This window comes from Hoplias malabaricus, chromosome 1 (genome assembly GCF_029633855.1).
Source record: "Hoplias malabaricus isolate fHopMal1 chromosome 1, fHopMal1.hap1, whole genome shotgun sequence".
NCBI lineage: Eukaryota > Metazoa > Chordata > Actinopteri > Characiformes > Erythrinidae > Hoplias > Hoplias malabaricus.
In genome coordinates this window covers 5,101,907-5,125,906 of record NC_089800.1, presented here as the reverse complement: position 1 = coordinate 5,125,906, position 24,000 = coordinate 5,101,907, and the positions used below count along the sequence as shown (strand labels likewise).

At 42.8% G+C, this 24,000-nt stretch overlaps 1 protein-coding gene across 1 annotated transcript in view; it reads right to left on the bottom strand.

The window, feature by feature from the left end:
- Positions 1 to 24,000, bottom strand: part of csmd3a (CUB and Sushi multiple domains 3a) — a 287,911-nt gene that overhangs the window by 154,635 nt on the left and 109,276 nt on the right. Inside the window, 13 exon segments of the mRNA XM_066676154.1 lie at positions 1,110 to 1,298; positions 1,384 to 1,571; positions 3,505 to 3,643; positions 4,384 to 4,578; positions 6,833 to 7,159; positions 8,346 to 8,528; positions 8,949 to 9,061; positions 9,773 to 9,876; positions 13,773 to 13,894; positions 14,801 to 14,925; positions 15,642 to 15,729; positions 20,254 to 20,331; positions 22,859 to 22,971. Of these exon segments, the coding sequence (XP_066532251.1) occupies positions 1,110 to 1,298; positions 1,384 to 1,571; positions 3,505 to 3,643; positions 4,384 to 4,578; positions 6,833 to 7,159; positions 8,346 to 8,528; positions 8,949 to 9,061; positions 9,773 to 9,876; positions 13,773 to 13,894; positions 14,801 to 14,925; positions 15,642 to 15,729; positions 20,254 to 20,331; positions 22,859 to 22,971 (1,964 nt within the window).

Below are 24,000 nucleotides of genomic sequence, written 5' to 3'. Positions count from 1 at the left end.
CCCCGCTTAAGGGCAAGGCCTCCCTGTTCTTCCAGGTTGGAGTTTCTCCACACCAGACGTAGCCACCTTTCACGTTTCATGTTTATCAGAGTTCCTCTGAGTCTGGGGGGTTGGGTCTGAGTGGTATCTTGATAAATAAAGCGTCTCTTCTGTTTTCCTGAAGCTGATAAATGACTAATTTGTACATAATGGTCATCAAGAAAGTCCCAGGCCCAGATTTTGTGTGATATTGCGGCGTCTGTTTCCAAATGCTGTTTCGTGCTCTTCATAAATGTATATTACAGCTTGGCATTGTGTGAAATAAACAGCAAGGAGAGCTCAAGCAAAGACATGCAGATAAGCACCAACACACACACACACACATTTACAAAAACACAGCTCCCCACAGGATGAACAATAAAACAGCAGCAACAACAACAACACCATAGCACCGCAGTTGGAGATCCAGCAGCAGTAGAGTCCAAAGCCTCCAGGCTCCGTCTCTCTGCATCTGTCCAGTCTCTCTCTTCCACCCCTTCCCTCCCTCCTTCCTTCCCTCGTTACATCATTGCCAAAATATTACCGCACATGTTTTATTCATATGTAATTACACTGTCATTAAAACTGAATAAGCCCAATATTGCAGATAATGAATGGTGCTCGGGGAACTGGGCTAATGTTGTGTGAAATGAAGTGGGATGCTCTGGAGCTTAAGTCTAAGGTCACAGTGACCAGTGCCAAGTGTCGTTTGAGGGGTGGGTACATAGAGAGCAGGGGAGCGGTGTTCTGGGACCTGAAGGAGACACAGTCAACCCATTACTGACGAATCAAATCCTCACAGCAAGTTGACCCTGTGGCAAAGGAGGGGCAAAATACTCAGGATTCTTCTCTTGTGGGTGACCCACTCTATGGACCTCCCACCTCCCACCTCCCATTACGCCTCAATACTTGTTCAAGAGCAGCGCAGCAGTGGGCTGAAGCTGGAAGACAGAAATAGCCCTAGAGCAGTGTCCAGATGCGAGGTTTGTGGGGGGGGGGGGTGGTTAGCAGAGAGACGTATTAATTAAAACAGATAATTTGTCGAACTGAGCGGCCTAATTGAGGTGACGGGCATGATAATGGATGCTTACCGTCGCATGTGGGCAGTGGGTGGCTCCACCAGTGGTTCTTTTCACACACCAGCTGCTCCTCGTGACTCAACCTGTAACCTGCATCACAGCTGAAACTGACCACCGAGCCGATACTAAGGTCCTGACCGTAACGCTGACCATTCACCGGCACTCCGGGGTCCAGGCAAGAGTGAGTGTCCAGAGTCACACCTGAGAGAGAGAGAGAGAGAGAGATTGAGAAAAATGAAGATAGATTTGGGAAGGGGAGAGTGACAGACGCTGGATGTGTACTTACTCTCGTAGAAGAGCTTGAATCCGCTGTTGGAGCGGCTGCTGTCGGTGGTGAAGAGTAGGTACAGGAAGCTGCTGCTGCTGAACAGGAAGTGAGGGACTTGCGTCCCGTTCAGAGACGCTATGAGTGGGGACAGAAGATTCGGACCATCATGGATCTCCAGGAAGTCGTAATTCAGCTCTGTCTGGAAACTAACGGTGAACAACAGACCGTGAGAGGTCTGGACCTGGACTCTGTTCTCCCAAGAACACAGTTCTGCTGCTCCACAGCTTCACATCCCTCTAGCCGACAATTGGCATCAAGCATGGTGACCACTAATGCTTCATGTGCAACAACTAATGCTTCATGATTAGCTTTAATATTGTCCAGTAGGCTACAGCTGCCAAGCAACAAAGTGATAAAACAGTATTCTATAAAGGGATTCATTTTTCATACAGAGACTCGATCCAAGCCCATTTATATTAGGAATATGCAATTTAATTAATCATTTATAGAAATGTATGAAGACATATTTATGAAAACGACAACACAAGTATCAGTACTATTTATTTTTAACAAATCACACGTTAGCAGCCAAGAAAATTGCAGCAGGAAACAACCCCTCCCGCACTGCCAAATCCACACCGTCACACACTGCTGGACACACACATGGTCGTCCACGCATGACTGGACCCGCGATTTGACCGCTACATCTAATGAGGAAGCAAACTCACCATGCTGTACTTATACTGTTCAGTAATGAGCTCAATCTCATTCCTTAATATGATGCATAAACAAAGACCACCTGTAGCCCCCCAGTCGTCAGAGAACGAAACCGTGACATCGGTGTTGGTAGCTGCCAGGCTGCGGTGTAAAAGCCCCTCCTGTCCAATCAGACAGGATTGCTCTGTGTTAGTCCGGCACCCCCGAGTCCTTTACATCATTGCGCGAAGTCTCGGGCAGTTTCAGGGCTATACCCACAGGATGCATTGCTATGCTAATGTAATAATGCTAACTGGCTGCAGGTTTGTTATGGAATAATAACCACGGCACAGTCTAAACATCCCCCACACAAACACTTCAGAGGGGTGTGTATTTGTATCTGGAAAAATAGGTAGTGTCCGAAAAGTCCTAAATGCTGTTTACTGAGGCAGTAAACTGAAGATGAGTTTTTGCATAAAATACTGTCTGGTGTTTGTTCTGAGGCCTTCACATGGGTAAATATTCTGGCTAGAGACCATTAATGCATCACTAGACTGACAACATCTTGATAGCTTCAAAGTATATCTGAAATGCAATTCAAATACGAGCGTTTACATGTAAAAATGCTGCCTTCCTGGGCACTGCCTCACGAGACAGCACGGGTATCAAGGAATCAGAAACAGAGAACAGAAACATCTAAAAACTAATTTATGTTGTTTTTTAAGCAGTAACTGCATTACTTTATCATCCCACATGTTCACTTTGTTTCACATGGGTGTGTTTTTTTTTGTCGCACCATTCTAAGAACATTCTCTTCAATCTCAAACTCAACAGCTATGCTTTGATATGCCACTTGTGAGTCAAACAGCTTTTACCGGTTATAGTGGGAGGTTCTTGGTGATCATCAGGACCTCATGGCTTGAAAATAAATGCACTCAGAGTCCTACCTGTGCTTATTTAATAAATTTATATAGAGTTGGTGAATTTTTTTCATGTTTCTGTCTTTGAGGTCAGTGAAAGCTGTGGACAAAGCCGATGAAAAAAGTCATGGACATAGTCTACTAATAAATAATTGTGGGGGCTCCTTAACTGTGCAAAAAGAGTGACTTTTAGACTAAAACAGCAGCAAAAGCCCATGCCTTTGGCTGTATCTGTCATTCAAAACGCATCAAACTGTCCATTTTTTGTGGCTTTGCCGGTGGTCAGAGCTTTTTAAACACTGGAATAATCTTCACACGGCTTCCCACAAACAAATTCCCCAGGGCCTTAACAGCCACAAAGATCCCTCTCTCAGGCTGAGGCCAATAAGTCGCACTGTAAATAATGAATAAGCTTCAATTTACTCTCATTCCTGACCCCAACGGCCAGACAGTGTCTGGCACCTCTGTACAAACACAAGAGTGGACTCTATTACACATAATACACACACACACACACACACACCTGTCAAAGCTGATCTTGATGGAGCGTCCCGGCTCGGCCTCGATCACCCACTCACAGCTCAGAGAGTCTTTATAGTAGCCTGGCCACCCAGGGGAGAGGATCACACCCACGGGGGCAGTGAAATGACCACCACATGGAGCTGAGGAAGAGAGAGAGAGGACATGCAGAAAGAGGAGAGAGAGAGAGAGTGAGAGAGAGAGAGCAAGAGAGAGAAAGAGAGAGGTGAGAAAAATGAGAAGTGAGTGACAGAGTGGGAGAAGTGGGAAATGAAAAGTAATAGCACAGAGTAAGAGAAAGGGAGGGGAGGCAAAGGGGTGAAGAAGAAAAGGGGTGAAGAGCAATGTGGGGGAGAGAGAGAGAGAGAGAGAGAGAGAGAGAGAGAGGGGGAAAGAGAGAGAGAGAAAGAAAGATAGCTCTTGTCCAGGTTGAGGATGACTGGAGGTTCTATGATTAAAAATGCATTAAAAAGCACAGTGACACATTTTGCTAGGAACAAAGACAGCCAAGAACATTTGTGTGTGTGTGTGTGTGTGTGTGTGTGTGTGTGTGTGTGCACACCTACCAGCATCAGCATCTACAGTTTTAAGCCCATCCTCTCATTACCAGCGACAAAACGGAAAAACTCAGTGTTACAGGGGGCGCTAGTTTGGCGTTTGCTTTAAGTCCGACTTTGCCAATTACTGCAGCATCAACCACAGTCTGACAATTTACAGCCAACACAGTCCTTCTAATGAGCAAAGGAATTACAGTGCTCCTTCCTCAACATCTTCAAGGATGACTAATTACAAAAAGACTCACTATTTCCCTCCCAGTTCCAAAGTAAGTGGCACAATCCCTCCATGGATATATTTCTAGAATGTAAGTGCTCCTTAAACACACCTTCACACTTGGGGATCAATCCACTCCACATAACCCCTGCCTCTGCCTGCTCGCACACGATGGTGTCCGACCCCTGGGTCTTGATGAAGCCTTCTTCACACACCACAGATATGGAGCTTCCCAGCTGGAAGTTGTTCCCAAAGCGCTTGGCATTTATCGGAACGCCAGGGTCCGGGCACTCATTGTGTCCGAATGCTAAAGAAAGAAGGCAAAGAGAAAGTATGTGATGGAGCTGCATGGTTATCTAGGCTACGTTCATATTCAGGTATTGTCAAGGGTTGGTGGAGGGGGCAGTGGTCTGCTAAAGCTACCAGATCTATCCCACAGTTCCTTGAGGAACTCGGAAGCCTTGCAGGGAAGAAAGTGTTCTGGCGAGGGAACCTCTAACTGGGCACATCTGGGAAACTCTGTCTAAGCAAGAAGATGGATCGGATCCTGTGGAACCAACATGGGCATTCTTGAGAGACATCCATCATCTCACCAGAGGTGGGACGTGAACAAGGTTTGTTCAGTTGGTAGATGGATGTGTCCTGAGATTCCTTGTCCGGATTCCACAGGTTGCAAGGCATCTCCTCGCTTAAGGGCAAAATCACCCTGGTCTTCCCAGTTGATACTTTCTTTTCAAGTTTCAGAGATTCTAAGTAAACAAAGAACTGGTCCTGTGAGTATTGCAAGTAAACCATTGGTTATTCCACATCAAGTACAGGTCAAATGGTCAGACTTTTATAGATAATTTTATAGACATTACATTGTCCAGCATTAAGATAAATAGTTTAAACCCCTACGACTATAAAGAATCTGTAAAGACGTCATTTTGAAGCAACATAAGCTGCCATCTAGGTGATGTCTTCGTAAGTGACATCTATGCTTGGTTCAGCATGATGTTAGCAAGCCACATTCTGAAAGCATTCTGAAATTGTGGTATATTATGAAGAAATCACAAGCAAATATGGCAAGTAAGACTTGGCAAAGACATGGTTAAGTTGTGCCTTGTTATAATTGAGTATTCTTACAAGGGGGGTGCAATTGTTGCGATAACTGCAAAGGTGAGTTGTTTACTGGACAAATTAGGAGCTAGCCATCTAGACAACTAGCACATTGAAGTGTACAAACTAATCAGTGAAACTAACTTGACACTATTAGATAACAATATAACAATTTCAGTGGTGCCTCTTGCCAAATCTCTCAGGGGGCAGTGGTTGCAATGATGGTTTGTAAACTGGCTGAATTATAAGCTATGCACTATATACTTCACTACATAGTGAACAATGTAGTGGGCATTTTTAACACACCTTATCTTGTATATGACAAAAGTATGTTGGAGCGAGCTCTCCCGGAACTCACTAAGAATGAACTGATGGCTCTGCAGCTTTATGAGAGGAGTCTGGAGAAATTTTCCACCATCTTGAAATTGCCAAAAAAAGAGGCAGGCCTGTATTGAACAAAACCTAACACTGATTGAAATGTGATACTTACAAGTGGGACAAACTGTCTGGCAGAGCTTGGTTAATACAGAATCATGTTTTTTTTGTTTTTTTTTTATTGTAGCAGAATGAAAGGGAAAAAAAACATTTCCTTCCTTTCCCTTTTGGCAGTGATTTCTGGAATGTGATGCAGACATCAAATTTCTAAAGAGTCAAAGTTCATGACTTGTATTTATTAGCATTTCACATACTGTCCGTCATATTCTTGGAACTGAGGTTGGTTTATCATCATTTTCCAAATCAATATGTTAAATAAAATGGTACAGAGTAAAAGTGGTGGGAGATGCATAACATGATAAACTGTGGGGTATATTAGCGGATTAGTATTAGCATCTGTAAAAATCCAGATGTCATTCATATGGACGCTTGGGGATTATTCGTCCACACTAAACGGCAGGATCTAAACAGGATTAAGTTGTTTAATGCCTGTGGATAAATGGTTTATGAATCTCAGCAAAGAAATTCATCCTGCCATGCAGCCCACTATACTCGCTAGCAAAAACAATTCATTTGCCTAATGCCATTAGCCGAGACTGCAGAAAGGTTCTTCATACTTTTTGCACATGAGGGGAATAATATATTAGCTAGGCCTTATTTGTCAAATGGTAATGTTTACGGGTAATATTTCTGGATCTATGAAAACAGCCAGGCATCCAAGGCTGAAAGACAGGGAAAGCATGGCTATCCGTATTCTCTTTGGGTGTGTAGGATGCCCAACCCATGCAAAATGCTAAGCAGTAGGTATCTGTTTGCTGCATCAACAGACCAAGCAGTTAGCATTCTCATGCAATTGTGTTGCGCTATCTTTTACTGTGCTAACAGCAGTTTGAAAAGAAGTGGTGGATGGGGTTCACTCTTCCAGTTGATGACAAATGTGGGGAGAATATTATTCAGTTATTGAGATACGTCAATATAATTTTGCAACATAAACACATGATGTTGCAGCACCTCCACCCCCCACTCACTGCTATAAGAGATGTTAAAGCCTCTGCCTGACATCGAGTGGTCAGCCTGGAACTCCAGTTGCAGGACGTTGGAGTTGCTGGTAAGGTGGGAGGGAACCTCGGCACCCGTGTAGCGTTCAAGTATATCAGCGTCCATCTGCTCTCCATCCCGAATGGTCAGGAAGTCGTATGGTGGCTCCAGGTCGAAGTCATTGAAGGCCAGGTGGATGCGGCTGCCTGGTTCGGCGATGATCAGCCACACACAATTCAAGTTATTCCCATAACCTTCTGGATAATCCGGGGACAGGACTGTCCCGCTGGGAGCCGTGAAGTTGGACAGACATGGGACTGAAGAGAGGGGAAGGGGAAGGGGAGTGGGAGGTAAAAAAAACAAATTATTACAATAACTGGGTTATTGTTTTGAGTTTTGTTTAATAAAAATTATAATTTGATGTCATGGATATATATTTAATTCCAAAGTAATTCACATTTACATGAGAATTTCTTTGGAATTACATTGTGTCAAATGTGCGTCATAATCATTAAATTATTTATGTCAAGTACAAAACTAAATTCAAACTAAGTATCTACATTCAAACATTAAATTTAATTTAAAATGTTTTCTCTTATATATAAACCAACATGTGACAGTTGCTAAATTTCCTTAGGGATCAATAAATCTATCTATAGATTGGAAAAATAGAATCTGCGTTTTTGAGTTTTTCAGGAAGAAATCATACTGATAATAATTTGGGGATTTGTTTTTCATTCTTTACCTCAGACAATAGCATTTCGTTGATGTAGTTTATATTTAGTGATGTTAAAAAAATGACAATAAAATCACTTGATTAAACTGGAGTTTTAGAGGATACACCAACCCCCCAGACACAAACATGAGATGTTTTTTACAGTGGAACATTCCTAATGAAGAATCAGAAATCTCCTACTGCTCCTGTTTTGTTTCCTCGCTGTTGTCCCCAGCTTTAAACCTCTCCCTGTTTACAGGAGCGCTATGTATTGTATGGCATTGTCAGTGCTCATTTAGTCAAAACGCTGTTATTTATAACTGTGTGCCGAGGAGAGAAAAACGGCTCTATGAAAAAAAAAAGAACGACAATAAAAAGTGCTGAGTGCTGCTGGGTTGAGTCCTCCTGCTACTTTCTAGAAGTCAACTCCCAGAGGACGGGCCTCCTTTATCTCCAGCTAGTCTCCCACAATCCTCTGGAGTCTTACAGCCGGATTTAGCCTGGCAGTAATTGTCTTGTTTACCCATAGAATAACAAGCTTTCAATTAGCCAACTGGCGGGATGTAAATCTCTTACCGTCCTTATAGTGAAAAAACCCAATCGCATGGCATTCATGAGTCATTGCCACTCAGCTATGAAAGCTTAGCGTGCTAACCAGCCCATCGCTAGTGGGATAATGAATCGGACTTTCTCTGAAACGACCCTATCGTTTATATTGTGTTTCTCTCCAGCGTATACCATCATAACCCTGTTGTCCTTCAGGTCTCATTGCGTGCTCTAACACTCACATATACAGATGGGGATGTTAGCCGACCACTGGTTGTTGTTCTGACAGGAAATCATTCTCTCGCCAATGAGCTCAAAGCCAAACTGGCATTCGAAGCGCAGGACGTCCCCATTGGAGAAGCCTCCACCCTCGCGGAAGCCGTACAGAGGAATCCCGGGATCCCCACAGCTCTCCTTGTCGATTTCTGTTTGGGTGGGAAGCAAAAGAAAAGAGAGAGAAAAAAAACAGTTTAGCACTGTTGACGTTACGTGGGCAGAGTGCTAAGTAAAAAAAAGAGACAAATCTCTTTGTAGGAAGGCTAAATTTGGGCCAAAGATACTTTCAGTTTCTCCCCAACTTTTTCCATTGCCAATTCCACCAATGTTCTAGGTCTCCACTCAAGGCTAATAAGAGGTGATGCCATCCACCAATTCTTTTCAAACTCTTTGGAGCTTAACATGCTCGCAGGAGAACCCTAGCATTGCCCAATCCACAACTTGTCTTGCTCTCACTGGGCCTCTTGTCTTGTAGCAATGGTATCAGTAGAAGCTGGTTTAGCCTGTTTTGGAGCCAGATTTAGACAGTGGGTGTAATGGGCAAATTGTTAATCAGTAACTGGACGCACCTTTGTAGTTGATTTTGAAGCCGATGCTGCCCACGCTCTCGTCTGACTGCAGGTGCAGCCACATCTGGTGCGTCATGCTGACGATGAGGTCAGGGACGAAGCTGCCGGTCAGTCTGTGGTCATACAAATGAGAGAGATACGGATCACCTCAGACTGGACAAAGAGATCCCCCTCCTACTTCTTTCTTTATTTGATCACACCGGTGTGGATAGCTGCCGGGAGGGCGTCTACTTTTACACTGACATTAATGGGATGGTTAAGAGTAGTCAATTATTTTACCGGCTCTTTATGTAGAGCTGCTTTGGCAGGAGAAGGGAGCTCGTCCTTGAGGGATGTCGAGCTTGCACTAAAAGGATCGGGGAATTTGGCCGAGCGCCAGAGAAGACAATCGCTAAAGTGTGTGTCTTTTCAAGAAACGGGTGCTGAGGCATACAGCTGCATTGTGGGATAGGTGCAGGGATGGGGTGGTGGGAGGGTGGGAAAAGTGGGCGCCCCCCTGGCAGATTTGGAACTTGGCAGCTCGCTGGGATCTGCAGCTTTTGTGGCGATGATTGTGATGACAGCTCGAGCAGAGAATGTAAATGTGCTGCTGGAAGCTGGAGGGAGGTTCAGCAATTGTGACAAAAGCATCCAACAACAGCCAAAGGCATTGTTGTTCAATTACTATTGGAAACACTGGGCTGGTGTCTGTTCTAATCATGTTCCAGTTATTACTATTGAACTTATTATTGAGTTATCTAATGCTGCCTTGGAAGCTCTTTCCAAAACGTTAATCCTACAAATGCCATCTAAACATTCCAGAACATTCCTGAAAAAAGGCTTACACTTGGATTATGGTTCTGGAGTCTCCAACTTCTCCACCATCTCCTATTGTCAATGTGTCGTAGCCGAGCTCCAAGTCGAACTCCTCAAAATTGATCTGGATTACCTGGAAGAGTGGAAGAACATGTGATCAAATATAATCTCTTTATTTTGAGTCAGGACCAACAGACTCTGAGGAACTCCTGAAAATTGAGAACATCTGGTGGGCATCTGGTGTTGGGAAACTCCAGTTTGAAGGAATAGGCCGGCCTTGCCCCTAAGCAAGGGAATGGCTGGCACCCTGCCAAACACAAATGCCCAATCCCAAGAGATAGCCATTAATATTTCAGAGGTGGGATATGAATCTAGCTTGCTCATTTGGTAGAACTTTGATTTCCAATGTTGAGTAAACGCAGTCCGTACACTGGTTCTGGGGAGTGCGCATTCAGGTTTTCCAAGGTACAAGGCATTTCCTCGCTTAAGGTCTTCTTCCAGTTTAAAGGTATCCCCTCACCACTATTATGATTTTCTGAGTTTCAGGGGTTCCACAGAGTCTAGGTTGTGTCTGTGGTAACACTAGCAGCAAGTAGGTTGTAATTTACCTATTAAAATGAAGGATATTATTTGGTAGCTTGCTTCACTTTGCTGCGGTAACAACCACTACATGTCAGAACATTGCTGTAAGGTGTTGATGGCACCGATACTCATTTTTCTGTAACATGAGGAAGCTTTTAGAGGCATTAAACCCTTTGGGTGACTGGTTCCTATCACCACTACCATGAACTAACTATATTCACATCAAACAACACTGAATGTCTTTGCTTATACCCTAAGAACTGAATCATTCCTAGTATAACTGATGAACATTTTTCTACTCCTGCAATGTTTGACACATAAGGTCACCTCGCAGGGTTTTAATCAACACTCTCAACCACGGTGCGCAATGGCCATAACTATCAAATAAAAGTGATATACACCTACAATATCTTAGTGAGCTTGTGTGCTAATAGGGGCTGGTAATTTGCCGAAGCATATGTTATCAGTAGATTAGCCTTAATTCCCACTCAGCCTCAGTGGCCTTGTGGATGTCCCACTAATGCTGAAAAACTCCCCTGATTTCAGCGCCGCATGATTTATGGAATATTTAATGGTGAGTCGAATGAACAGCAAACTTCTGGCTCTGATTCACCAGCCGAAACCCATCCAATGTTCTACTCCTTCCATTCCTTCCACTCTTAAGCTGATATCACACGGCACTTGTACATTAGCGAGTCGTCTCATTTACATAATCACCCTCCGGAGTGTGTTTGGAGGCTGTCTTGCAGATAGCGGCGTTTTTGAACACAGCATGAGGCGTGGGATTTATGTGTAAACAATATAAAATGTGTCCGGTTGGGCTTTTCATTTGAAAACAATGACTTGGAAACACAATATAATAAAAATATCCTCGTGAAGGGTTTGTTAATGATTTATTTATAGGTCACCAACATGTTACAAATCATTTATAAGCATGTATAATGCATTCAAATGGAAACATGAAAGACATAAATTGCCCATCATCTAATATAAAAGCTTGCCAGAAGGGTTGTAGCTGTCGCAGTGGTGAAAAATGTAAATATCAGGTTATAAAACCCTATTAAAAAGCGCAAATTATGAATATAATATTAATATCTGATTAATCTGAGAGATATGGGTGGAGAAGATAAGTTGTGATCAGTAGATCGGTGCTTTAATAGTGTAGATGGATGAGGGCTCACTATTTAGCAAGTGACAGGCCACAGTATCCCTTGTTATTAAATTGTTATTACTGTATGTTAATGCTTTTTAAGTGGTTATGACTGAATTAATCAACATTAATGACATAAAAAATCATGATAACATTAAATACCTAATCAAAGTAATATCATAATAAAATATGAATAACGGGCATATATATCAAATATACATATATACATATATATCAAATAATTTGAAAAACATAAGCATTAATAACTAAATATTACATTTGCCATAACTTTAGTCAGGCATCAAATTTCATGAAAATGTACAGGATGTGTACCTTAGACTTGGGGTACCAAAACTTTTGCACTGCAAACCATTGTCCACATGTTTAAGTTCACTTCATGGTGGTAACGATGTGATAATGCACTCACGTTGCCTTTGGCTCTCTTATTATGAGCGTGAGAGGAGCGCAATAAAACTTAAAGTCTGCAATTCCATCTGGCTAAGATAAATGAGGCAATAACACTGTGTCTTTTAGGGCCCATTTGCATTGCAACAGCACCAGGAGGGCATAGATTTAGCAGCGATTGAATGTACACCACTGCTATTTGCAAACAGTTAATGGCATGATGGGAGAGAATTCCCCAAAATATATTTCAAAATATCCATGCATAGAGTTACTGCCTTAAAATGTGCTCCTGTGATAAAGGCTGACATCAAAAAACAAAAAATATGGCTCTCACTTCCATGAAATCAAATGCATGCAATCAAATCTTTACAAGAATGTCCAAAAATCTGAAGCTGTTGCTAGGAGACAGTGGATATCTTCTATTTTAACCAAAATCTTAAAAGATCAATGGGTTTTAAGGGTTTGGATGGGATGGGATTTTTTGAGTTGGGAAAAAATTACTTGGGATATCGTCAGGTGGTTTGTGTTCGGATGGGATGGGACAGGATGGGATGAGGCATGGCAAGTTATGTTGGAGAGGATAGGCCAAGGTGGGTTGTGCTGGGATGGTAAGGGATGGCATGGGGTAGGGTGGGATGGGTTGTGTATTGTTGGGGTAGGGTGGGATAGGGCTTAGAAGTTATCAGTCATTTTTTACGACCCAAATGGGCCACAAAATCCCAAGCCCACATGGTGACACCCCTCACAGACAGTGACCCAAGATGAAGTTGGGTCCAAACACCTACTTGTGCTGCTTGAAAAACCCTAGATTCACAAGTCCCTGCTTTCTGCTCTTATTGGCATTAACGCCTGGCCTAACTTGTTTGGACTTGGGTTGGTACATTAGGCTGCAGACAGCAAATAAGGTTCTGATCTAAGCTGCTGCGGGGATTCTTTAGGGAACACTGTAGGCATGTTGTGAACTTCTTAAGTGCAGGATTAAGTGTGATAGATATTTAATCTTTTTAATCCCATGAAATAAACACTCGGGCCAAATGTAGGCTCTGGGGAAAAGAGCAGGAGGCAAGTATTACACGTCTCGGATACAGTTCTATCAGAAGAGATTTGTACAAAGCCATAGCTGGTATCAGATATACAGAGCCCACCTATTAGCATGTTCCCTGAGCCTAAGTTTAGTGCCAGAAGTTGGTTTCACTGTCTATGGACCTTTACTACATCAACAGCATCTATTTGCACTTAATGTTGGAACATGATTCATTATCATGAATTTGATGATATTTAGCCATGGGATTATTAGTGAGGTCAAGAATACCACTCCAACTCATGCTGGCGGACTTTATACCTGGCTAGTTGATGCATGGTGACCTTAAAAGTCCCATTCCGTTGGCAATATGTGTACCACCACTAGAGTAATGACTGTTTTCCAAATTGTTTTCAAGTGCTATCTACTTAAAAGATTGTCTGGGAGTCCCTAATTCTCACCTGGACTATTCCCTTCCTTGATTTAAGAAAGTCCCACGCTTATACAGTGCACAGAAAGTACCACAAAACCACCTCAGCAGAATATAACAAAGAGCTATAAACTCTGCTAGCAAGCTGCCTGTTCACGCTAACTTCGGCCCATTAGGATCCTTCTGTCTCGCCAAAAGCCTTGTAGTATCATCAATCTCTCTGAGTCAAGAAAGTGCCAGGCAAAATGACCCGCAAACTTCCACTCTATAACACAGCGCTATTATCCATGCAGTGCGCATGCACAGGAGACAAGGAACCAATTAGGTTTATGGGTATAAGCATAATTACCCACATGGTTGGCACATCATATATCAATGCAGAGTCAATGTCTGTGTGTGTGTGCATGTCTGCGTGGGGAGAATGTAGATGTGTGCTCTTACCTTATTAGGGTTACTGGCCGTGATGATCCACACACATTGCGAGTTGCTTTCATACTGGATAGGGAAGTTGGGAGACGTCAAAGTACCAGATGGGCCATATAGGTTAGAGCCACAGGTTTTCACTGGAAGAACAACATCTCGGACGTGAGGAATGGCCAGACGTTTAATTAAAGGTCTGAGGTCACAAGAGTTTATTAAGCTAAGGAATAGGTTACTTTTTTTGTGGGCATTATGCACATGGGACACGATTAAATTACAAGGCCAATACTATCCCGCCATTCCAGTCCTTCCTTGCCCATCCTATGCCATATCATACTATAACACCCTTTCCAATGCCTTCCCATCCTATTTCAACCCTTCTCACAATACCCAATCCCATCCCATCTCATGACCGCAACGTACCCCACCAGATCCCTACACTTCCCTTTATAACTTACCTGACCTAATACCATCATAGGACCCTTGATTATGTCCCTTCACACTTTATCCTACCTTTCTCATGACATTCCTTCCCTTCCATCCCAACACAACCTATTCCACCCCACCCTTTCCTAAGGAGATTACATAAGGAGTGTGAACCCCTGTGCTACTTTTAGCAGGCAGAATGCTGTAAGCAGAAATGGTGGGATGTGAATTGTATCTTAGAGAAGAGCATGGTGTTTTTGCTAACACATATCGATTGCAGGGTGTGAAACAAATTCTTAATTCTCCTCTGCTGCAGTGTTTACACTTTCGCCTGGAAATGAGTACTCCCATTGCCGTATGTGGTAAACCACTGCTGTCCCAAAGCCATGCTGCCGCTCTGATCAAACAGCAAACATGAGATGAGCCAGCCAGATTTCCCAGAAATCCAGAGAGCTTTTTAAGCCAATAAAGCAAACATGGGTGGTTCCAGCCCAGAACGCTGGCAATACCCTCCCTGTATCAATCCCATTGATTAGATTGGATTAAAACACATTACAGTACATCAGTGAGCAAACCCACTATTGGCATGAAAGCGGCAATTGGGTTCTGAATTTGGCTCTCACCTTTACAGACAGGCCTGTGGTCACTCCAGGCCGCTAACACTTCGGCCACTCTCTGGCAGGTGATGCTCTTAGAGCCCTGCAGGACGTGGTCGCCGTCGCAGGTGAAGCCCACAGTGGCTCCGATACTTAGTACCAAGTTTATCCAAGAAAACAAAGATAACAAAAGAGAAGATGGAGAATGAGCAACTGACGCTATCAGGAATTTTCTTGTATGAATCTCTGTGATGTTTCCTGTTAGAGGAACATATGTTGTGCTGTGGAATCCAACTGTGTTGGATGTGCACCCAGGAAAGGTCTAGTCCTTGAGCAAAGATGGACTGAGACTGTCTGCAATAATGTGTCAAGGAATATCCCAGTAGCTTAAGTACAATAAGAAGTAGCAAAGATTTGGAACATTTATGGACTAGTGGTGGAACCAGGTCCTAAACATGGTCCTGTCACAATTTTTGGAGTGTGTTGAAGGTATCAAATATGGATTGAGAGCATATAATCAGGAATGTTAGAACAAGGGGGCCGCCGTTGTGTACATTTTAGAGAAGAGAGCTTAGTGTTGAAAGGTCACTGCTGCATTACTCAGGACGAATGGTAAAAACAAGGGTAGGTGGAGTGTAAATAAAGCACTGTCTCCTCCTTCAACATTCACAGCTCGAGTGCCCTTGAGCAAGGCAGCTAACCCTCAACTACTATGGCCAGCAATTTGTTGCTCCAGATGTCTGTTTTCTTGCTGCCCTCAGTTCGCCAAAGAGGATGTTGATGAAGTATTGCTCCTTCTCCTTCCTCAGTAAAGTTAGATAAATGTGTGTACAAATAACAACTCAAACAACAGACATTTAGGCTTTACCTGAAATCTGTGCCCATGCGCCTGCCATTCTCCGGCTCCCCAGGGTCCGGACAGTGGTTGGAAACTTGCTTCACACCGCCCTCATTCACTGCAGGAAAAGAAACAAAGCACAGCTGTAAGCTTGTCCTCAACCATTACCACCCTACAACCAAGCAGCGGTGTGGGAACATCGAAACACTGTTCCCCAGCCACGCGCTGCCCACAGACATGGCCAGCACTGAGAGATGGGCAGCAGCAACTTCAACATTCCCTTCAAGAGGCTTTTCTAGGGAAATGACATTTTCTAAGCACCTCTTCAGAAAAGACTTGTCGTTTTCACTTTAGGCCATTTCTGCGAGTAAAAGTTGCTGATTTCCTCGAGTTACCTCATTTCAGGTATTTTCATTTTCTTCATGTAATCCTCCACATTCTCCGTCTGCTACACCTTAATTGGATTTTCTCTCTGCGCTACAGCCGGCCAGTCCACTGCCATTTAAATGATGGGATCTCTGCATTAGAATAGTCCCTACTTCTGTGCATGCACAAAGCTGATTAGTGAAGAAATCGTCCACTTAACTTGCTTTGACTCATACTTTCTCAGATTTTATGCTCATTTTTGTGGGTCAGCAATGATCTGGTTCAAAACCGGCTTACAATTTATTTCTCTTAACCCTCTACGATTAAACCTAGGACTTAACAACTTGGAAATATCTTGTAAACTAGTGATGCAATACAGCGAATTCAATATTAAATATTTCTCATCTGCTCTTACAAATAAAGCTGTATAGAGCCACATCACACTACTGATATTTTTCCTGAGATTTTACAGAAGTATTAAGAGAAAGCCACACCTTTCTATTTTGAGGTAAAATTTGAAGCATATTCAAATTCTACCTTAAACATTGGAACATATTCTGAATTTATTACTTCAAACATGTCATCCTTAAGGTTTTATGGAGACGTTAAGCCTAAATTTGCATGTAACACGTAGTCCATCTGTGTTCTCTAACTATAATTCCTAACAAGCACAAGAAAACCCCAGACGAGTAGAAGCTAATAAAGACAATTGATATATTTCAGTTTCCTAGAAGTAACGTTAGCCACCTGCTTCTCCCTGCCCTTCCTTGTACATATCCAATAGTCACACCTACAAGAAATATCATCAGAAGGTGATTTTTCAGGTCGATAAACTGGAAAATCTCACTTTCTGCACTGCCTTCTTTCCAGTGACGTGAATGCACATATTTACTATAGACTAGCAAGAGCTAGATACATTATTTTGGACAAAGTGTCCCCTCAAATACCCTATACGCCTTCACATATACATATTTAGCATCTAAAAGCTGTGTAACACTTTACTAGAAGGATTATAAAAGAGAAAATAGAACAAAAAAAAAAAACTCTCAGAGCTACTCTCTCTGTCATTTGACTTTAACACTGCTCCCGTTCTGAAAGCACTCTCCTTTGTTTAGGACGTCGTAAATCTGAGCACGTTTTTCATCAAAGCAACACGTCTGCGAAGGCTTTTCACTCACTCAGGTCTGCTAGCTGTAAGTCAAGGTGATTGGATCTGGGGTTTAATCTCAAAGACACTCTCAATCTGGGACTTCATCAATTCATATGAGAAGCTTATCTGTTCATTTTAGCATTTAGGACCGATCTGTTCCAAGTGATAACATAAGAATGGTGTGACTTCATATTAAACAAGCAGGACACTAAAACAAAAACGGAGCCAGTTTAAGGCAGTGCTCCATAGAACCATATACGACATCAGCGCGAACAGCCATTTCTTCACGCAAGGAACCATTGTACCATGCAAAAGAGCCATAGTTTTTAATAAAGAACGTTGGTGTGTTCTTCTCAATGCAATGTGATACAGCTGGATTAAAGAGGATTTAAGGGAGTATTTAAGGGTGTATTACTCCTCATGTCTAACAGCGTCCCGTAACTGTGGTAACATCTGCATCTCTGGTGGTTTATTGCTTCAATATCCCGGCGCCTTCCAAACTCAATCAAAACAAAAAAGTTGAAAGCGATATCCATTTTGCGAATGCATGGGAAATGAGTGTAAGCCTGGCTTAATTGCCGTCGGATAGGCGGTGAATCTGGAGTTGGTAAATTAAAGACCCCATTGATTTACACAGGGGTGTTTGCTGGTGTATTGGGGGGACTGAATACAACGAGGCTTAGCCCAATAATTCACTCATAATTCATCGTTCAGAATGCACGAAGCAGCCACTGTGAAATGGAGGGTAATAAAAATTCTATCCTGTAGTAATTACGTATTTGAAGGGCTACACTGTTGGCTTGAAAATGAATCATTGTGCTCGATACCTTATTACAATGGCAGCCACGCAAGCATGCACTTATCCTGGTGGAGAATAAGAATCATCGCCAATGACAGCCATTAGTCAATAACGACTCAACGTGGGGTCCGATTCTATTCGTACCCAGATCAGCCCTGCGTCCTGCTCATTATTCGTCCATTAAAACGTACACTCAGTCGTTCTACGATGAACAAAGTGGCCGCCCTGCCACAATGGAGTGGGATCAAGGGCAATTAGATTGTTAACTGTGGCCCAACTCAAACTTATGGAGTCCTAGATGCAGTCATCAATAATCATTAACAGGGCATAAAATAATTTCATGCTTTGTTAACGCGGCTTATTTGTCAACAGTGGACACATAAACATGGTAGTCAGGCTCGTGGTGAAGTAAGAGGCTTCTGTGTCTAAAGAATTATAATGGATTTGTTTTTCATAATAAATACATTGCTATAATTATAATACCCACAGCTTTAAGTTGTATTATGGAAATACAAGCTTTTTCACTGGGAGCCTTTGCTGATGTCCAGGGGAGCCATTTTAAAAGCAGCATTTCTCAATAAGCTTGAACAATTTGGCCAAAAATGACTATCCAATAGGAATGTCCCTTAGCTCTCCTCTTATTGGACAATATGAGCCTGATAATGGCTTCCCGCTTTGTAAACTACCCCCAAGGGGGCTTATTTTCACTGGACAGTGGAGTAGTTTACAGAAGGCTGGATAAAAAGCTTTAACACTGAGTCCAAAAACCAAGAATAATGATTCACAAGAGAAGTATAAACCAATAGAAAATTGACAGTAATGCAGAGACGAGAAATTTTATTTTGACACTTTCTAACTTAAGTTGTTCATTAACGGAGTCTGTGCAACGCTGAGGACTGGGGCTGTTTTGTTTACTGTCTTTGCCTTATTTGCTGTAAGATGCGTTTTATGGGGTCCCTATGTCCTTCAGCGGGTGCATGTTTACTGTTGAAGGGGTAGTAAAAACAACAGTAAAAATAAAAAGTCTCCAAGTGGAAGAGCATCAGAAAGTTTTTTTGGCCGTGGAAACATACCAATGTCAACACCAAATGGGAATCTCAACACAAATCACTTCATTAATGCGGTGTAATTCTGAGTGAAACAGGACAAATTGGTCTGAGAAGACTGTTGGCAGGACATGATTTAATACATCAAGACGTGATTGGGATCCCAAAAAAAAAAGCCAGCATTTTCTAAAGTGTTTGAATCATTTTCCAGAAATGATTTGTTTGAATTGTTTGTTTCAGAATCAGATACAAATGATTCAGGTTTGTGTTCTGGCTTGTGGTCTTAGAACCTATTAGTTCACGTGTCATTCCCCACGGCCCTTCAGTCCAGGCGAGGGTCCAGAAGTGTGCACTGAAGGACTGTTTTACTGATCAAACAAAGTATTTAAATATCTGTGTGGGGTTTAAATACTTCATACGTAAACTTGCATTGTACATTACCCCACCCTAATTAAAGCATACATTTGGACCCCTGGGCTCATAGACATGGTGATTTTGGGCCAGATGTCATAAATATTAGTAGTGAACAACCAAACGAACAATTCCCACCTATGGTTTTTGACATTTGGGAGTCGACTCCCGAGTCGTTCACATTATAACGAACACAACTACGACAATGTTGTCACTGATTGGTTGATGTGGCCTATGATGGACATGGGTTCTTGCTGACATCATCATGCATCATAGGATGTTTTACAGGAAGAAACGTTCGCTACAATTTGATTAAAGGTGACAAACGTTTGCAGAGAATAGTGTTTAAAATTTTAATTTGTACTTAACAAAGAACCAAACTCTTCATAGACACTCTGTAAAAACAGTGGTTCTATATGGAACCATGAAACCTCAGTAAAAAAAGAAATAATAATAACATTAATAAAAATAATATTTTTAAACGCATGCTTTATTTCGCAAACAATTCTATGAATAATATTTTTTTAAATGGTTCTTTTACTCTTTTTAGTGATAAAAAGAACCCTTTTCAAAAAGGTTTTACATAGAACCATTATCCAGCGTTTCACAGTGCAAAGAATCCTTTTAGCACATGAGTGTTCATGGTTGTAGAGTTTGTTGTTCTATAAAGAAAAAAAAACAAACATTGTCTTTATGGAAGAACCCTTCTTTTTTTTAGCCATCGTTTTTAAGAGTGTCGGACATGAACCAATGGGATAAACAAGCTCCATCTTCATTTCAGCTTGATTTTAAAATACAGCACTGCCCTTGCGAACATCCCTTCTCCGGAACAGAAACTCGGTAAAAAGTATAAAACAATGGTAGACTTACTTATGGAGAATTTGCTGGTGTTGTCTTTCCCAGGCAAGAGCTTCACTCCTCTTGATTTGAAATCTCCCGACCGTTTCACTGAGAGGGAGTAAAAAAAAAAAAAAAAAGAAAAGAGAGTAGAAATGAAATGAAAGCAGACAAAGTAAGTCTCCCTGAAAGTCGCCAGCAGTCTTGAGATCAATCTCTGCTGGCTTCATTTGTTGTAGACCTCAGAAAAATACGAGTGAGTGGAAAGAGTCGGACAAGGACAGACCGGTCCCCTTTCGAGACTCGGAGAGTGGTGTGTTACACTGCTAACGATCTTTCGCTCTGGAGGTCAGGGAGTTTCACCGCCTCCATTTCAGACGCCTCCTAATCCACAAAAATGGCTGAGTCTGATGCAATGGCACTGAGAGGAGCTCTGAGAGGTTGGATTCCAATTGGATCTGAACAACAACAGAGAAGGAGGTTTCAACAGAGGAAGTTTGTTTCAGGTGGAACGTCCAAACCCTGGTGGATCTTTATTTTGGGGAACATCACAGTACGTTCTACACCTGTACAAATCTCAAGGCTCCTCTTGTAATAAGTGTATTTGACCACTTTTTTGGGCATCCATAGCTGAGAGCTTTAAGGATGTGTTTAGAAACAAGAGACCTGCCAATGCAATGGCAAGGGAAGCTCTGGAGCAGCTGATAATACCCAATGCTGAGTGTCAAGGATAGAAATTCCTTAAATTGACTTTTGAAAGTATCCAGCGAGAGCCAGATGGGCAACACCAAAAAAAAAAAACTCTGATCTGTGAGAACTGGGGCCAGGTTCAGTTCAAAAACCCAAAAACAACATGTGAAAACACAACGAATAAACAGTGCCTAACATTTCCGCTGCTGTCGTTGTGGTTTTCAAGGGGATTGGAGGTTGGGTTCAAGGCAAATTTTCCCAGCTAAATGGGACTGGGGAAAAGAGAATAGAGCCGTGCTGAACCAAGCTGGGTAGATACCATGTAGTGAAAATGTACCATGTCCTTGTGGCTGAATGCCATCAAACCTTCACAGCAATGTTCCAATATCACGACTCTGGGATTTTCATAAATGTGAGTCAATAATATCACAGACATCAGTGAAAGTGCTGGCTTTCAAGAAGCTGTTCAAAATGCTAGGTGTTGTGCTTGACTGATCCAAATGGAGGGTGAACACGACTGACTGGTGAAAAGAACACTTTACCCAAAGATGCTAATGTGTCTGGTTGTGAATGAGCGCTAACAGGGGCCAGGTGAGAAAATGTGAGTCCATTCACTCACAGCAAAGCCAATGTTGGTTTCAATTTAGCGCTGTACAATTAACAGTTAATTAGCAGCTATTAGCAAATAGGTCTGATTTTGTTGTGGTCAGGGAGAGGTACCGGACAGATCAGAGCGCTCACTTGTTAGAGCATTTCTGAGGGATGTTATTTGCTTTAGGTTTGGTGGGTGTAAGAAACCGGCCTTGAGTCAAACAAAGGACTGATTCCGAATCAGGGGCTTTGAGACTGTGTTGGCAGTGATAGTGCGGATGTGTCATCGTTCTTCCTTCTGCGGCTTAGACTGTGATTACGGACGTATGAAAATCTGATGCAGAAGCAATAAAGTCTACCATGATAAATAGTGGTCAGGGACTCTCATTAAACGATGACAACTGATTAATTACAAGCTTGAAATTAGCAGCGGACGGCTATGTCAACACGAAACCATATCTAAAGATCCCCCTGAGACAGCGTCCCATAGATTCGCAACAGTTCAGAAGGTCCCTCCCTTACGCTCCGCTTGTCGAAATGAGTTCCATAGCCCCCTGATACGGCGCATTAATTATTCGCAAATAGATTCCGAGCCGCTATCGACCCCTGCTTTGCTGCGACTTTTGACAGGTTGTCCTTATTTCATAAACAGGCGAAAAAATCAAATTAGCTTCTTTAACGCTGAAATAATTACCTCCTGATGATGATAAAAGAGGTAATTAAGGATGTGTTCCTGATATTAAAACTTTCCGTATTGGAATCTATTCCCAACTTTCCCGATGTGTCAACGGATCAAAGCAACGGCGAACAATTACCGTAACTGACAGATATAAACACACGGAGTCTTAAATACGTCCCATAATTATAAGCCACTGAACTGTCCACAAGCAGATCGTTTGCAATATGCTAATATGCAAATGAAGCCTCTAACCAATCAGTGTGTTGTATTGTTTAGTCAGAAGATATTGCAGCAGTGTGTTGAGCTGGTACAAGTGAATCAGACACAGCAGTTGCTGCTGGAGACTATTCCTGGACCTTGAATAGTCCACCGACCAAAAACATCGCCCAGTGTTCACTGATGAAGGACTAGAGGACGACCGACACCCACTGATCTACAGTCTCTGACCAACGAGGGAGGTGTGTCTAACAGAGTGGACAGTGAGTGAACACGGTGTTTAAAAACTTCAGCAGCCACTGCTGTGTCTGATCCACCACTCAAATCATAGCCAACCTGCTCTGTGGTGGTCACTAAGAAATTATGCAGCGCAGCAGATGGAGCCCAGTCTGTAATTGTAGAATGACAGAGTGCTGCGGTGTGGTCTATGGAGCTGAGAGAACGGACAGTGTTAGTGTTTACCTTGATACTGAGCGCTGAAGCCCTTGTGCCGGTGTCCGTTTTCGGTGACAAAGTGAAGGCGGAGCCAGTTCTTGTTGCTGACTATGGGCACAGGGATGTTCGTACCAGACAACCTGGAAAAAAAAAAAGCTCAGGGATCAGCTGGTCGCCATCATCTCTCACCGTGTGTACACACACATAATCCACAGAGGGGTGCGGAAACGTCGTAACATCAGCATGCAGCTCCCGGCTCGGGTCCTCAGGCCTACAGCTGCAAGATGGACTTTTTATTGCTTCGGCTCAGGCCTCAATTAAAGGCAATCTCACCCTGGACTCGCATTATCCACTTAAACACCAGCACCTTCGCTGGGAAAAAAGGGGCTTCTGCTGGAGTGAAACAGCCACAAGGCTTATTTTCACCAGGGTCCTTCACTCGCAGCATCAATCTTTCAAATGACATCCATTTTCTTTAAGTAGAAATGAGCGCTTCTCAAATGTAATCGCAACCCAGAGCGAGCCCAAAGTCATTGGAGGAATTTGGAGGTGTCCAGCCGAGAAAAAAGCGAGTGGTCATTTTGCACTGGACAAATGGGTCATTCATTCATTCATTCATTCATTCATCCATTCGTGTATTCATCTGTAATGGCTTCATACTTTTCAGGGTCGTGATGGGTCAGAGGGCCCCCAGAAACTTTGGGCACAAGGTTGGAAAGAGCATCAAACACTCACCCATTTACTCACTCACACACGCACACCTGTGGACTGTATCACACACTCACCCTGTCACTCACTCAAACTCACACCTGTGGACTGTATCACACACTCATCCAGTCACTCACTCAAACTCACACCTGTGGACAGTTTCACACACTCACCCAGTCACTCACACACTCACACCTGTTGACTGTATCACACACTCACCCGGTCACTCATACTCTCACACCTGTGGACAGAGTCACACACTCACACCTGTGGACAGTTTCACACACTCACCCTGTCACTCACACACTCACACCCGTGGACAGTTTCACACACTCACCCAGTCACTCACACACTCACACCTGTGGACAGTTTCACACACTCACCCAGTCACTCACACACTCACACCTGTGGACAGTTTCACACACTCACCCTGTCACTCACACACACCTGTGGACAGTTTC